At 33.1% G+C, this 16765-nt stretch overlaps 1 protein-coding gene across 1 annotated transcript in view; it reads left to right on the top strand.

The window, feature by feature from the left end:
- The first annotated feature begins 2787 nt into the window (after positions 1 to 2787).
- LOC148285077 (ski oncogene-like) overlaps positions 2788 to 16765 on the top strand; it is a 42684-nt gene continuing 28706 nt past the window's right edge. Inside the window, exon 1 of the mRNA XM_088230824.1 lies at positions 2788 to 3860. Coding sequence (XP_088086950.1) covers positions 3048 to 3860 — 813 coding nt within the window. The 5' untranslated portion in view covers positions 2788 to 3047. The remainder of the gene's footprint in view (positions 3861 to 16765) is intronic.

Consider the following 16765-nt stretch of genomic DNA (forward strand, 5'->3'; position numbering starts at 1 on the left):
CTCCTATTCAGTTTCCTATTTTCTCAATTCATACATAATTTAGTCAACATGACAACAAGCATACTCCTTTCGCCTGGTTTAGGTACAATAATTAGGATTATAGTGAGACTGTAATCCACTTGATTTTTGAGTCTTTAAGAGAAGCGGTAAGAAAATAGCTGGTATTAATAGTATTGTTTAAAATTGTATACTTTAATTGTCAGTGCTGGTATTTTTGTGAATAATGCGTTTAACTATCAATTTCTTTTAAATTAAATATATTTCTTTAAAACATAGTTAGTTAGATACATTAGTTTTTTTCTTATATCGAAGGCCTACAACCAACCGCAAAATAAATTATTGTAATGTTAATTGACAGGTTTTATATTATCGAAAAAAAACATTGGAATATTTAAACTTTACAACAATTTATTGAAAGGTCCAGTTAGGTTCCGTGTTATGCGTCTATGGAGGTTTTTAAAACCATAGAAAAAGTTTTCTCGAAAATCGTTTTCCGATTTGCGGAAAGACTTAAAATGATGATGTATTGTTTTCAGTTATTATAAACAATAACAACCAGACTGAAAACACTATAACGAGAAGAATACATCAAACTTATATAATGAACGCATTATTGGATGCAGTTCTTTTAGATGATGCCTATTAATGTCAGATACTTCCCGTATGAAACCAGTAAGATTCCAATCAGAATATTAAAAAATATTTAATATGATGTATCCAATGTATGCCTTAAATTTCAAAAATATTTTTTTATTTATCAAAAACGGACAAAAAATAAATCAAAATTATCAAGTCCTACTGAACTGCATAAAATGCAGTTTGTAAGCAGGTGATTATAGTTAGGTTTGAATTGAATGCAATTAATCTTACGTTCATCGCACAAAGTTTAGATCTACTTTCAATCGGCACATAACGCATTCGTCTATTATTTATATTATTGTAAGAAATAATAAATCAATACACCTATTATATATTTACCTATGCTGCTACAAGAATGCGTATAGAGACAAAGTACCGTTTTTACGATTCAAATGAGCTCCATTAATATTTTTTATTCATACAGCATACGGCTAGTCAATTAAAAAAGGTGGACAATGAGACAACAGTATTGATTTCTTCTAACATTACAGATTTGATGGGACAATATTTTATAGTTGACTAACTTTTAACTAGGCAAGAAAATTTGCGACTTGTTTTATACTGAAAGTAAATTTTTACTTTACGTTTGTATTGAATTATTTCACTACTGCTATGTTTTTTAAATGGATTTCAATGGATTTATATTGTTCATTTAAACTACTTTTTAACGGAATGAGGATAAAGGCTTGAGACATTTGTATTAATAAAAACCGTAATATCTAAACGGTAGGTATTTTTATTTTGATTTATTTTATTTTAATATCATTCAAACTCTAAATTTATTCATTGTCAGATTAAATTATAGTGTAAATGGGATTACTTACCCTCCATGCGCTCTATAGCTGCAAGATTTAAATTACGTCTCAAGAAACATCCTCTTCCTTAATCTCTCCTCCTTTCCTTTTTCCTCTTTCCTCTTTTTTCCTTTTTCCCATTGAGTAATAGTTTTGATTTAAGGTAATTTATAAACAAATATGTTTATTTCTATTTTCTATATTTTTAGCTTTTTAATCTTTTTTTTGTTCTATTGAATATGTTCTGTAACTTGAATTATAAAAATAAAACTTTTATTTTATTGGTTGGTTGGAAGAAATTGCCATTTGGCAATAAACCCACCAATGTACAAATAACATTATGTACAAAAAGTTAAATAAATTAAAAAATTTAAAAAGATGTGCTAAAATCTAGCTCTTATCTGTTATAACTGAAATATATCATAATTGGAAACGAGGAACAAGAATCTCTATCGTCCGTGCGCCTGTAGCTGCAAAACATGCTGAAATATTGATTGATTCTACAGCTCCCTTGAGGTGATTTTCACAAAAAACGGCGCAATATAAATTATCCAACTAAAATTATAATAATATTTTTAATCCAACACTCGAAAAAAAAATTCATGGCATAATGCTGTTTTTTGTTGCAGTGTAATTATTATATAATACTTTTGGGTACACGTAAAATATTTCAAGAAATGCATTAAACATTTTCATCTTTAAAATACGTCATGATGGAACCCTATACATTGCTACGCGCTAAGGTATTATAAAATTATCATAATGATTGCATTCTCAATGCATAGTATTTATAAGTCTACAAATATAAATACAAAAGCGGAGAACGTAGCGAACGGTGAGAACTAGATAGAGGTGGCCAGTAACTAGTAACTAGTAACCGGGTGCTGGGTGCTGGTACTCGGCGCTTCTGGCTGCTAGTGGCGAGTGGATAGGTGCGCACATGGAGCGAGGTGAGGTCGCCAATGCATTGGCATTCTGGATATTTTGACGGGAAGGTCGGTCACGTGAACAAAACTGCCTGAGGAGGGGGGGAGCGGGCTGGCTAGACTTTCCAGTAGCCGAGGCATCCGTCTACCGCTTGACTGCGATACGTTTACCAAACACACGCCCCAGTCTGTAGCTAAATTTTATTTTTCAATATCCTCTCGCAATTTTATTAATCGTTCAAAAGAAACGGTTTTTTACAAACATTATTAAAATAAAATTCTCGATCGATTCTGTGTTATAAAATATGCGAAAAACAGGCTGCTAGAAATGTTTTTGTATATTTTGTAAAATTTCGCTTCGCGAAAACAGAGGCGACAGGGCGTGAGTGCAGTGAAAAGATCGGTTTCGCTCGAGCTCCAGACTACACAGTCGCGACGGATCGGCAGACATGTTTTGATCGAAGTGTGGAAGCGAGGGCAGGACCATGATATTGTTGCGTAATAGTGTTAATATTGTGGTAAAAATGTACGGGAAGTGAAATGGCAATATGACTTGGCGTAGAAGCCGGGTCCGTTGCCGCAAATCGTGGCGTTGACGCGTTCGCGACGCCTTCGGAGAGGAGCGGGTCCCTCCGTACTCTGTAATAACATGGTATAGGCGCGCGAGCGCGAACAGTATTACTCTAGAATGATGGAGCTAGTCACTCCTCATTTGAAAACAGTTTTAAAGACCTATCAACACAGTGCCACCAAGAGTTTGCAGGGCCCGGGGCAGAGCCTGGGGGCTGGCCCGGAGCCCGAGGAGCCCCCCGCTCCACCCGCGGCGCCGCTGCAGCAGCCCATCCTCACGGCGGCCGACCGCGGGCGGGGCGAGCGCTGCGAGACGCTGCTGGAGGGCGAGCCCATCTCGTGCTTCGTGGTGGGCGGCGAGAAGCGCCTGTGCCTGCCGCAGATCCTCACCAGCGTGCTCATGGACTTCAGCCTGGAGCAGATCAACCGCGCGTGCGACACGCTGCAGATCTACTGCTCGCGCTGCACGCCCGAGCAGCTGGCGGAGCTGAAGGCCACGGGCACGCTGCCTGCCAACGCCACGTCGTGCGGCCTCATCACCAAGACGGACGCGGAGCGCGTGTGCAGCGCGCTGCTGCACGGCGCGGGCGGCGCGGGGCGGCCCCCGGAGGGTGCGCGCCCGCTGCACGTGTACCACGAGTGCTTCGGCAGGTGCCGCGGCCTGTGCTTCCCCGAGCTGTTCACGGAGCGCGAGGCGTGCTGCGTGCAGTGCGCGGAGTGTGGCGGGCTGTTCTCGCCGCGCCGCTTCGTGTGCCACGCGCACGGCTCCCTGGAGAGCCGCACGTGCCACTGGGGCTTCGACTCGGCCAACTGGCGCGCCTACCTGCTGCTGGCCGACGACCAGCCTGACCGCGAGCGCATGGCCGAGGTGCTGGCGGCTATGAAGGCGCAGCACGAGCGCCCCCCGAGCGCCCTGAAGCGCAACAAGCAGGTCTGTGCCCCTTTCTACCCACCATATTCAACTCGAATCATAGTTCACGAGCGATCCCAACCGGCCGATATCAAGTCATAAGCCCTTCGAATGCCCTAACTCCCATTAAAAACACCATTATTGCATTATCGAATTAACTCAAATCTCTTTCTTTTTTTTTTTTATGACTAGGTACATTGAAAAAAAACGTTTCAGTACTAAAAAATCTATTGTAATCGCTACCAAATAACGAATCTTATGCAAAAGAAATACAAGACAAAATTGAATTTAAACATTACTATTAAATATAAAACCGGGTTGTGGTCCCGTGGTAGTATTGTAGATTCACGGGCCAAAGGTCCGAGGTTCAAATCCCACTCTACCACAACAGTATTTCCATGTATCCAGCACAAGTTATTTACGACTTGTAGGAAATGGTCGGAAAACTTAAGTAATAGTAAGAACTCAAGTATTTCTCTTTAAAAAAAAAATAATAATTACATAAAACACCCAAAAAAATATAAACTAAGAATATATAATAATAATAATAAATATTTACTAACTATAATAAACAATATCATGCAAACAAAAATAATATCAAAAGTTATAAATAGTTAAATGGCGGACTTATTGCCACTATCAATTTCTTAGTCTAACAAAAACTAAATAAAAAACAATAATACAAATTAATTTTTAAAAAGTTTAGAAAACACAAACACTTAAAACATTATTATTATTATAAATAACTTATATAGCGCCATTTTCGTAATACAATATCTCAAGGGCGCTTTACCTCTATAGATAAATAAATTTAATTGAAGCTTTTAAAGTTGTCATTTGATTAAAACAATTTATTTTGTTATCACGTGCTACGGATTTATTCGAATGATTTAGAACAAGTGGGTTTTAAGTTTTTTCCGAAATTATACAAGATTATGGTGTCTATTGCTTACTTGAATTATATTTATATTACATACATACTATATTTCTATATTTCTGCCAAAATAGAGGAATATGTTTTGAAAAGCTCTGCAAATGATGCTTCCCCAAATCTTTGAAATGGAATTTTATTTAAGTAACGGTTGTATGTAAATACTCGTAATATAAATAAATTAACAAAACTACTGCGAAATTTTGTTGATGCTTTTAAGATACCTACGCAGTAAACAAATATTTATAATATTTGTATCATACATATGTACATAATACATGTATCTAAAATAATGTATTTTATGTAGAAAAGCTTTTGTACGAAGATCGTTAATTATCACACATTATGTTACTTATTTGTATACATTATACCTATAAATATATACCATTTAGATATTTTAGTAGCATAATCAATATTTAAAACACTCACTTTTATATTCCACTGTTTTCATGATAATTTCCTTTTCATTGTTATGGAAAATAATGTAATTATGGACAGGTTTCAGAAACACAGCATATTCTTTTGTAAATGTGCTAAAAAGTAACATGAACATTTTTATGAAACGGGTTTTTAAGAATTAAAAATTTATGACATTTTTGCAATTACTGTTATTTATTAAAGAAGGAAAACTTTAACTTTAATAAAATTACAGTAAAACTCCAATTACCCGGATTAATGAGTGCCAATTTTTTTGTTATTTTAAAATAATACAACGAATTGGAATCACATTAAAAACATACTTAAACATGTCATGCAAAGGGATGATTTTATGCAAAAATGTGTCAAGCCGCAAAATAGAAAAAAAAATAGTTTCAGAATCGTAATCCAAAGGTGATATTCTTACTTTGAAATCATAGTTTGACGAGTTTAAACTTACACAATCTTTGTAATACTCCGATGTGTTAATCAAAAACCATGCAACTGGTCTAAAACCAATGTAACACTGCTTTAAGATGCTTAACCTATTGTTGCGAATTGAGATCAATATGTGGCTCATGATAGAAATATATATAATAAAAAATGTGTTAATCCCGCAAAAGACGCCTTTTTTGCCAGAATTGCGAAGTTTTGTTTATTAAAAACGGCAGCTAATTTTTTTTTCACATTGCAAGTAAATTCCAAGATATTTTTCACGTCTGGTTTAGAACACGAAGCTTTTATTTCATTTTTAATTTGTCACTTAAATTTTTTTGGGAAATAACATTGTTTAAAACTTTTTGCCTTATTGTTATTAAAAAGGTATTCTGCAAAAATGTCCCATTTTTTTGTTAAATTTTTATATTAAAAAATTAAAAAATTACACATTTTTCTGGTCTATTAAGCACTGTTTATATTTAAAAAAAATTATATTATTTTATTTATCACTTTAAATAAAATCACCTTTATCAATCGTATTTTAAACATTCATTATCTCAGTTTGAGGTTGGTGTGGCTTAACACATTTTTGCATAACACCATCCAATTCTACAATTAAATTAAAATATTAAAAAAAACATCTTCTTTATTTATTTTTTTATTTCCAATAACGATCCGGATGACTGGAGTTCGGATAAACGGAGTTCTACTGTACTTGTATTGTTTTATAATTAGATGCACATTGTACATAGTAAGTACCTACGTAGTACGTACACTAGGCGCCGAATTGTATACCCATATCGTGGGCTTCCTGAAAAAATATATTCATAATACTAGTATATTTCCATATTTAAAGCTCGAACTATATTTTAATGGCGAAGAATCGTTATTTTTTAAAAATTTATTTTATACAATTACTTGATGTAGTGGGAAGCCGGCCAAAAATAATCAAGCAATTCAATAATTTTGCGGTTTCAATTTAAAATCAAGAAGTTTGATTTTATTACTTCATTTATTTTATTTTATATTCATGCTTTTGAAAAATATAATCACAATTGGTTGTTTGAGATTAGTTCAACTTGGCTTGGCGAGTACACCTGGTACATTGCTTTACACGGTTTCGAAATAACACAGTCCAAAAATTAAAAACTTCCAACAAAAAAAACATTGATTCCAATCAACTTTGGAGTACGAGTGCATTTAATTTTACATGGACTCCTAATTTAATAGTTTGATAAATGTTCCAATTATGTTTAATCAATTATTTTTTTAACGACAGGGAACAGTAACTTTTCATCATGTAATCCGATAGTAAGAACATTGATTTATTAGTAAATAAATTAAACTGTAAGAAAGTGAAGTGAATAAGCGGTAATATTATTATGCAAGTCAACACACAATTGCATTCTACTAAACACTGAAGTCTGATAAATTAATTCATTTAGTATAAGTAGCTCAATTAAACAATGGTTGAATTCGTAATTCATGTAACTACGCATTTTTTAAATGAAAAATCATAAAATAAACTGAATGTGTCGACTAGTTTCGAAACACGACTGTTGAGGCTTGAAAACAAACTTTAAAAAATTTAAAATCCTACCAGAGCTTCTGGGACATAATAAAGGTAGTCCTTCAAATATTAATTCAATATACGTATTTAATCCACTTATCTCGAGTGAATAAATACATTTTATTTTTTTAAAATTTTATTTTCTATTTTTTTTAAATCAAAACCTTTATTAGCATAAATAAACAATATATTCGGTAAAAAAATGTAACACTTAAGGTTGAACTTGCCAAAAAAGTGTCTGGATCTTGTGTTTGGCAAGTTTACAAAATAACATAAAAAAGAAACAAAAAATGCAAAACAAAATAATAAAATAAAAAAAAATTAAACAATTTTTTAAAATTGAGAAAATATAATACTGAGAAAATATAATACTAAAAAAAATTTAAATAAAAACACATGCACGTATTAAACATATATCTTTATTTCCAAAATACAGTTAATGTTAATTATGCCAAGAAGCTTTTCTTTAATGTATCCTTAAATTTTCCGTAATTTATTTCTTGACGTAGATTTTGTGGTAAATTACATAAAAACATAATATTACAGCAAACTGAAAATGCAATAAGTAAGGTGGCTGTATCAGCAAGCCATTATGAGACCCATAGGCACATTTCACACGTATCGTCCGAATCCACACGGCACGTTAAAATTACGGTGAATTAACATTTATTTATTACATTATTTTGTATTTATTAAAACAATATTCAGCGGCTTTTCTTAGGTATAAATATACCGCAAAAGGAGATCGAGTGGAGATTAGTGGCTTTATGGGTGTAGTACTGGTTATTGCGTTGGCCCAGCATTAAGTAAATAATTTTAAAGCAATAAATAGCAATCCACCCTATGTTATTTTATCGTGCCGTGTGGATTTTTGCTATGGTGCAAAAAGCGTCATACCGAAACGTAATTTAATGTTAGTAATTTGTGGGTACGCACCAGGTACAAATACTTAGGTGCAAGGCAGAATACTTACTACATACTTTACCGTGTCAAGTGAAGAATGAAAAGCGCAGACCCTGAAACTAGAAGATGTATGACCTTAGAGTAAAGGGCTTCCCTTGATTAACAAGGTACTCCCGCGACCAGTATTTCCATAATTTATTACTGTATAAACAAAATGTATACGTGTCTATGCTATATTTTTGTTGGCTGTTATCGTTGTCTGACAGTCTGAATTGGCAAAATGGCGAGATCTAGCAAAAATGATTGATTATTTCGCACTAGACGACACAACAGAGTGCTTTTGAAGCACGATCAGTTATGCAAAATAATACATTTATTGGTTCGTAAACTAAAGTTAGAATAGCGAAATTTGTTCTTCAAATTGAAATAATAATACATTTGTTATACATGACAATGCACCTATTTATAAAATAGATTCATCAATTATAAAGCGCACCTTTTAATCAAGTTGATTTGAATTTGTAAAATCGCCACAGTTCATTTCATATTATGTAGTTTCTTATTTTTACAAAATATTACGTACTCTAACGATAGCTAATATAATCAGTTTCTTTTCAATACGTATTATAAGTAAACATTGAATAAGCATTGTTGAAGTCCAATGAGGAACTTCTGCCCTACGGGAAATTGGATACAAAAAATGTATTCTAACGCGCGGTTAAAATTAGAGCATACAATTGTACGGCAAAGTTTCTTGGAAATGCACGAAAAAAATGAAAAAAATAAAATACAAACGAACTACTTTGAACGACGTCACTAGTTCATACGAATTAACCAATGATAAGAGAGCTGTGAAAGATTTCCGGTTTACTGACGGTCAACGGACTAATCGGCAAATCTGACCGAGAAGAAGCGGAAGAGAACTTGAGACTTCACACGCTGAGTGATTTCAGAAGTACAAAACTTTAAAAAATCATAGTGCTGAAAATACATAAAAATTTTAAAAATATTTTTTTGGTTTTTTAACAAATAATAAAAAAAGAACACTAAGCCTCCTGATTGAAAAAACATTTGTAAATTTTGAAATCATCTCAATAATATATTAAAATAAATTTATACATTTTTCAAATATTTTTTTTGACCGTATAAAAAAGTTATCAATTAAATCGTTTACTTAAATCATCTAATATTATTAATTCTGTAAACTTGATTATGAAGAAACAGATTGTGTTGGAAATAATTATAAACACTTGGTGATTAGTTAGTAATTTTTTTTATTTAAATTAGTGATTAAAAGCCTTTGGAAGTATAATATGTCATATTACTAAATACTCGTACCTTAATATCAAAACATATTTTTAGACCAACAACCTTATGTTATCTGTTTTGAATGATTTATTTATTTAGAATGAAAATATGAATAGATAAATACAGTAAAACTATAACTATCCCAATTAATGAGTGCCACATATTATCCGGATATGCTGAATTCCGGATAGTTGGATTAAACATTAAATTAAGGCACCGTTTCGAAATAAAACGCAAAATTTACCCTAAGATCACTTTTTTATTGGAATTACTTAAACATGGCCGGCAAAGTTAATTGCTTTGCACAATTTCAAATTCACATTTAATGCAATACAAACGTTCAATAAACTCTTTTGTGAGCTTTGATTTTTTTATAGGCGGAGTACAATTATTGATAAAAACAAATAATTTATTTTTTCTTTTCACTCGCTGCATTGTTCATTCGCGCCGAAAGCTTAGTAAATAATATTCAGTATTCAGTTTCTTGTGGGTTGTTGAAGGACAACCGCAGAATATTTGCATTATATTTTTATTTACTTGTGGGAAGCCACATATTTGCATTCCTTTGTTGCTGCAGTAATAAAAATGCTTGCAGTTTTAGTACCCCGTAATATATTTACTTACACAGATACATAACAACAATATGTTGCTTCTCATTGTGATTAGATTTATAGTACCTAAACTAGTACCTACTCGTTCGTGCTGTACACACCATCATAACTTATTGAAAGTGAAGTAAAGTCTATGCTATAAGTACCTAAGCACTATATATTTTTTTTTTTTTTTTATTTTTTTTATTTAGAAAACATACAGTCATACAAAATAAGTACTAAGAACAACAATTTTTTAACATAAAAAGACCAATTAAGTTTTCATAAATTAAAAAGATATAAACATTAAATGTGACAAAAAATAAAAAATAAATAAGAATTTTAAGTGAGAAAAGGATAATTGTTGACATTTGCCTTTTCCATGGAGGTAATAAATTAAAATAAATAAAAATACCGAATGTACACTCCGAGCCATCCACGCACACACATGAACGCACATATAAAACATACACAAACATATACATTACATGTGGCACATATACATAGCATAAACCACTCAAGATGTACATTCAGCAACTATCCCAAATAATCGACCCCATGAAGAAATTTTCTGTACAAATGCGTCCGTTATAATTATGATAAACGTTTCACCATTGTGGAGTGTGGATGAGGTTTTGCTCCTAAAACATAATAAAAATATATAAAAGGGACGTTCAATAGGTAGTAGGAATAAAAATAACATTAATTGAAAATAATTTTATTTTTACACGTTTACCGTTTTTCTAATGGTAATTAAAAATTAAGTATTTTAAATAAATATTTTTTTCGCTTTTTACAGTATATGTTACAAATACCTACAAAATACACTATCACATTCCTGCCGCGGCATGGCGTAGCATGCCCGTAACATGACGGTGGGTGTACAATACAAAAAATAATTGAAGGCTACTGGAAGAATACGATAGATTAAAAAAAAGTCTAATAATATAAGTAATATATATTAGTGATGGTATCGTTTCCTTGATCTTGAAATGAAGGTGATCGGTGATGAAGTCGTGGGTATATTATTATTCTATATTTTCAAATAAGATTCTCAGCGGAATCTTAGTATGTATGTGTTTTCAAGCCTTAATTTTATATCAATGTCGCATTAAAATTTTTCGTACTGCGTATTTCCCCGTATAATTCTGTCCAAGTTTTTAAATTCATCATTGTTTTTCTTTACAACTGATAAGAAGTTTTTTTACATCATTATCATTATGGATAACTAATATAGCGGCATTTACGTTACACCTCAAGGTAGGTATAAAAATGCATGTATTTTAATTACTCAAAGCGCGGTATTGCACAAATAAAATACACATAACACAGATGTTGATTTCTTTTGACGAAAACTTAGAATATGCGATTATTGAAGCTTGTGAGTGAAAATTGTTGGTTGAAGTTCGGTTATTAGTCATTACAAAAATATGTTTTTCATCGAAATATTTTAAGTTTTAACGATCGGTTTCACTGCCATCGCTGCGTCATCTGAACAGAATTCCTCTAACTTCGTGGTCGTATTTATCGTGGACCGGTGGACCAGTGGACCAGTTCATTTTGGGAAGAATGCCATTTTATTCGAGCGTCTTGTGAAAACGTTCGAAGTATTCTGTTCGTTTTGCGTGCCTTATATTAGTAATGTTTCATCCCGCTATAATTTATTTGCGTTACTGGTGTTATTTGAAAGTTTAATGTTTGCTTTTTGCTAACATTCCGCTCATTTTTGGCTCCTGACAAATGAAGGTATTTTTCTTCGAACGCTCTCCGAATATGATGGCATCGGACCAACAATGCGGCAGATCGCGAGGTTTGGGTCCTACGAGTGGTAGCCCAGCGGTACAGCGAGCGGCAAAGCTCGACGGGGAACGTTCTCGGGCCGCGTAGGTCGATGATTATTTCGACATTATCCCGTGTGTATAATTTTAATGTTCATTCCGATAATTAGGCACGTTGCTCGCCGTCCCCCCAGTTATTATTGGATGGAATATCGAGAGTAAAAAAACCTCGTGAAACCTGTTAGATTAGTCATTGCTCTCGTGAGGCCGCAGATCGATCACAGAGAACGCCATTTCTGGTGCTTCCAATGCATACACCTTTTTTATTGTTCTGATCTTGTTTTCTATTACCGCTTACCGCGCACCTATTACCAGTAACATCTACAATAGTAACTATACTCGCTATCCCACACATAGATAACAACCCGTACTTATCTACATTTCTTTATCTCATTACTTGGACTATTTTCAGATTACAAAGCTATGCGCAGTTATTTAAGGGGTACATAAAATTCGGTCCTGTATCTACCCGTACCTTAGAGTAATAACCTTATAGAGTCGCCCGTACGGAGAAAAACAATTCTATGATTATTGACCACAAAGTTCTAATGGTAATTAAAAATTAAGTATTTTAACGGGTTGTAGGTACTTGGGTTGAGAATTGCAAACGCTAACCGAAACCGTCCATTACACGTTTGTTGTTCAACTAAAAACTAAACTAAAACCGAACCAAAAATTTGGAACGCTTTTGTTCTATGCAATAGAGCTTGAGTTAAGGGCTTCTCTAGAGAATTATTACTCTGAGACCCGTACCTATACCCTATATCTAATCTACGACTTCAGGAAAGTGGGCTATGTACTTAAATGATTATAAAGATTTCGGTGTGGAACGCTTTTGTTCTATGCAATAGAGCTTGATTTGAGGGCTTCTCTAGAGAATTATTACTCTGAAACCCGTACCTATACCCTATACCTGATCTACGACTTCAGGGAAGTGTGCTATGTACTTAAATGATTATAAAGATTTCGGTGTGGAACGCTTTTGTTCCATGCAATAGAGCTTGAGTTGAGGGCTTCTCTAGAGAATTATTACTCTGAGACCCGTACTTATACCCTATACCTGATCTACGACTTCAGGAAAGTGTGCTATGTACTTAAATGATTATAAAGATTTCGGTGTGGAACGCTTTTGTTCTATGCAATAGAGCTTGAGTTGAGGGCTTCTCTAGAGAATTATTACTCTGAGACCCGTACCTATACCCTATACCTGATCTACGACTTCAGGGAAGTGTGCTATGTACTTAAATGATTATAAAGATTTCGGTGTGGAACGCTTTTGTTCCATGCAATAGAGCTTGAGTTGAGGGCTTCTCTAGAGAATTATTACTCTGAGACCCGTACTTATACCCTATACCTGATCTACGACTTCAGGAAAGTGTGCTATGTACTTAAATGATTATAAAGATTTCGGTGTGGAACGCTTTTGTTCTATGCAATAGAGCTTGAGTTGAGGGCTTCTCTAGAGAATTATTACTCTGAGACCCGTACCTATACCCTATACCTGATCTACGACTTCAGGGATGTGTGCTATGTACTTAAATGATTATAAAGATTTCGGTGTGGAACGCTTTAAAAAAATAGTAATTAATTCGGACTTCCTAGTGAACTAAATGAACCAGAAATATGCAAATAATTTCTGTCATTATCACTAACATTTTTAGTGCATTGTTAAACTATTTTTTATTTAAAATCATTACTAAGTTAAATAGTTCTTTTTTTAAATAAGGCTACGTAAACATGTTTGTGTTTACATTTTGTTGCCTTCAAAACCTAATTAGTTTGAAAATGCTTTAAAAAAAACAAAATTTTTGTAGATTTTTAATAATTTTATCAAAAAATATTTTCAACAGTTTACGTTTTTTGTCGATACATATTTTTTGTGACTCCCCACAATATGTTTATAATTTAGAATATATCTTGAAATCTCATAGTTTGTAAAATGGTAGAAAAAAATATATCATAAGCATTAGAGTGTACTTATAAATACTTAATTTGTACTATTATTCGTGGTGTGTTCAGATATGTTTTTCTTTCAATTTACATCAAATTCTGAGATGCAGATAGTAGATACAATATCTTCATTAACAAAAAGGGTTAAAAAAAAATAATTAAAATGTAATGAAATTTCGGTTAATCGACAATCGACAATCCTTATTGCTTACGTCCACCGAATTCTATATTATTCTGTAATTTAGAATGCTTATTTTTTGCTATTCGATTGATATATTTCCAGTGTCCACGTGACAGCAATAGTTTTCCGCCTTTAATGAGCTCTCTTGTAAATTGTAAAGCTGAGAATTCTTAGATCTCCGGATAAACAGACATTAAAAAAAACTAAATAGTTTGATAAACGTTTGAAAACCTTCTGAAACCATTTGAATTTAAATAGATTTTTAAAAAATCCTTAGCATTCCGCCTAATGCCATTTAAATGTAAAAATATATTGAATTCCACGCAATTGTCATATTTATGTACGCCAATCTTATAACTGAAATATAGGAAATGTGTTTAATTAATATTTTTTTGTATCTTCATCAAAGACTTCTACCAAAGTTATATTGTAAATGTACTTAAGCTGGCGTGCATGGAAAGTTCATTGGCATAACACAGCAGCGGAAAGTACTATTAGGTACTAGTACGCAATCATTAGGTCACTAAGATCAACACTGCATCATGATGAGTTTATTTATTCGTTATCAATTGGTATTAAATGTGTTATCATATTTTAATATGTACGTAATAATTTTTCTGCAACCCACAGACGTAGTTTAATTGAATGATTGTTATAATAATTGTTAATTTCAAATGATAATTTGTTAGTGAGTCCTCCATGCCATACATAATCCATGAAAAAACAATCGCTGACAAATAATAAAATTCGTTGATATCGGTGCACCGAATACTAACATTGTTAACTATACAGTCGACGCACCTCTATAATAATACATCATTGATGAATAATTAAAAGCTGTAATAAAATAAATAAAACAACTTTGTTTTTAACCACTAATTTTTATTTTCTACCGACCGGTTTCAAAGCAAACAAGCTTCTTCGTCAAGGTTTACGTAACTAGTGAATTGATTCCTTTTTTTATTTCTATCATGTTCACTAATTACTACACGTGGACCCAATAAATCAAGTGGTTTTTTCCTTACACGGGTGGTAATTTGATATCATTATTTTCGAAGTAAGACAGGAGAGGACTTAAAGAAATATTGTTTATTTGGTTATTAATTATTGTTTTCTTATTATGAATCCCTTTTTTAATTTCTAAGATTTCTAAGTTGTCTAATTTTAATATTTTATTTTCAACATGAAGTACTTTTGATCCAGTCTTTATTGAAGTTATGCTTATTTTCAATCAGATGATTTTCTAAATATAAACTTTATATTTAAATTATAAGCTGTTTCTTGAGTATTTTTTGTCAATCGGTAGTTCTAGTGACTGAGGGGAGTATTGACAAGTTTACTCGGCGTACAATAAAATATAAAAATATGATTCGTGCCTTCGCAAGTTGCATGGAGTCGCAACAAAACGCGACATTGACGAGAACCTAAATATCAAGTCATAGTTATGCATATGTGTAAATGCATATGTATATGTGTAAATGCATATGTGTAAATTCTGATTTAAGACAGTTTTCCGTGTCTTCTAAAAAAACATTCACGTCGGAAATAAAGTATTGCCGATGCCTAGTTTTTATAATAAACAATATTTTATTACTAGCGAAATTTGGAATATCAAGAGTAGATGGAGTAAAAGTATTGTGTAAATCTTTGTGAATATTATTTAAAATATAGGACAAGCATACCTCAGGATTCGTCACTCATAACTCATAACTAAATGTTTATTTAGCATAGGATTTATGCTAGAAGGATCGCTGCAGCGCAGCATGGCAAATAACCAATAAACTGGTTTGGTGTAACGAAATTCTGATATTGACTATTTTTAAACCCCTTTGAGGTCTGTCCTTGTCCTATTTGACATAATAGTTAATGCGGTTTCTCGTGACAGCTTTAAAGCCGAAGGCGTCAACTCCCGTTTCGCCCATCAGGCCACCGGGCGCCTCCTTTAGCCATCTAACTACATATTATATAATGTAAGATGAGGTGCACTCACTACAATGGAACCGTAAAATATTTCTACGTTGTGCAATCAGTTTATTTGTTTACTGTGTTATGCACGAGTGTAAATAATATCACAATATACTCTTTAGAATGCTACTGTACTTATCAGTTACCTGCTTCGCAATGTTTTGTACCTTTTGTATTTTGAATACCTTTAATGAGTTTTCTGAAATGTATACGTCGTATCGTCACGAGTCACGATTGTTTGGAAAATCAAGCGATCGTCATTTTGTTATAACATTTTAACAATATGTATATTCATATTTGTACATGTTTTTTGTTTACCCTTTAAAATAAAAAAATAAAGAATTTTACATAAAATCAATCGAGATATTCACAAATATAAAGTGTTTAAAAATTGTCAAGTACATAATCTTATCTAGGTACCTACTGTATATATGAATTATTTATGTAATGGGATCCGTCACCCCTTGAATTCGCATCCGAGTGAAAATTATTTCTGAAAGATTCTTCTTGGTTTATATCGGTTGATCTGTTGTCAGTTAGAAGCTGACTCCTGAAATGCTGAGTTCCAGCTGTCCTTCCACCTGCTTCCACTTCTATTGACGTAATCTCTACAGAATCTTCTCCTTGATCTGCCCTACCGTACTATTCATTGGGTATCGCAAGTCCGTTTAACTTCTTGACTCCGGATTCTGCCGCTTATGGTTTCCTTAATACTTTTATCTCTGACGTTCTGAGCAGTTATTTTTTGTTCTTACCGTACCTACCCCCGTCTCTATTACATACACCATGATTGGTCCGACACACATATCGTATATCCGAATCTTGCTTCCAATCC

The sequence above is a fragment of the Micrasema longulum genome, unplaced genomic scaffold, assembly GCF_059751315.1.
Source record: "Micrasema longulum isolate JH-2025_06_02 unplaced genomic scaffold, ASM5975131v1 h1tg000066l, whole genome shotgun sequence".
Lineage (NCBI taxonomy): Eukaryota > Metazoa > Arthropoda > Insecta > Trichoptera > Brachycentridae > Micrasema > Micrasema longulum.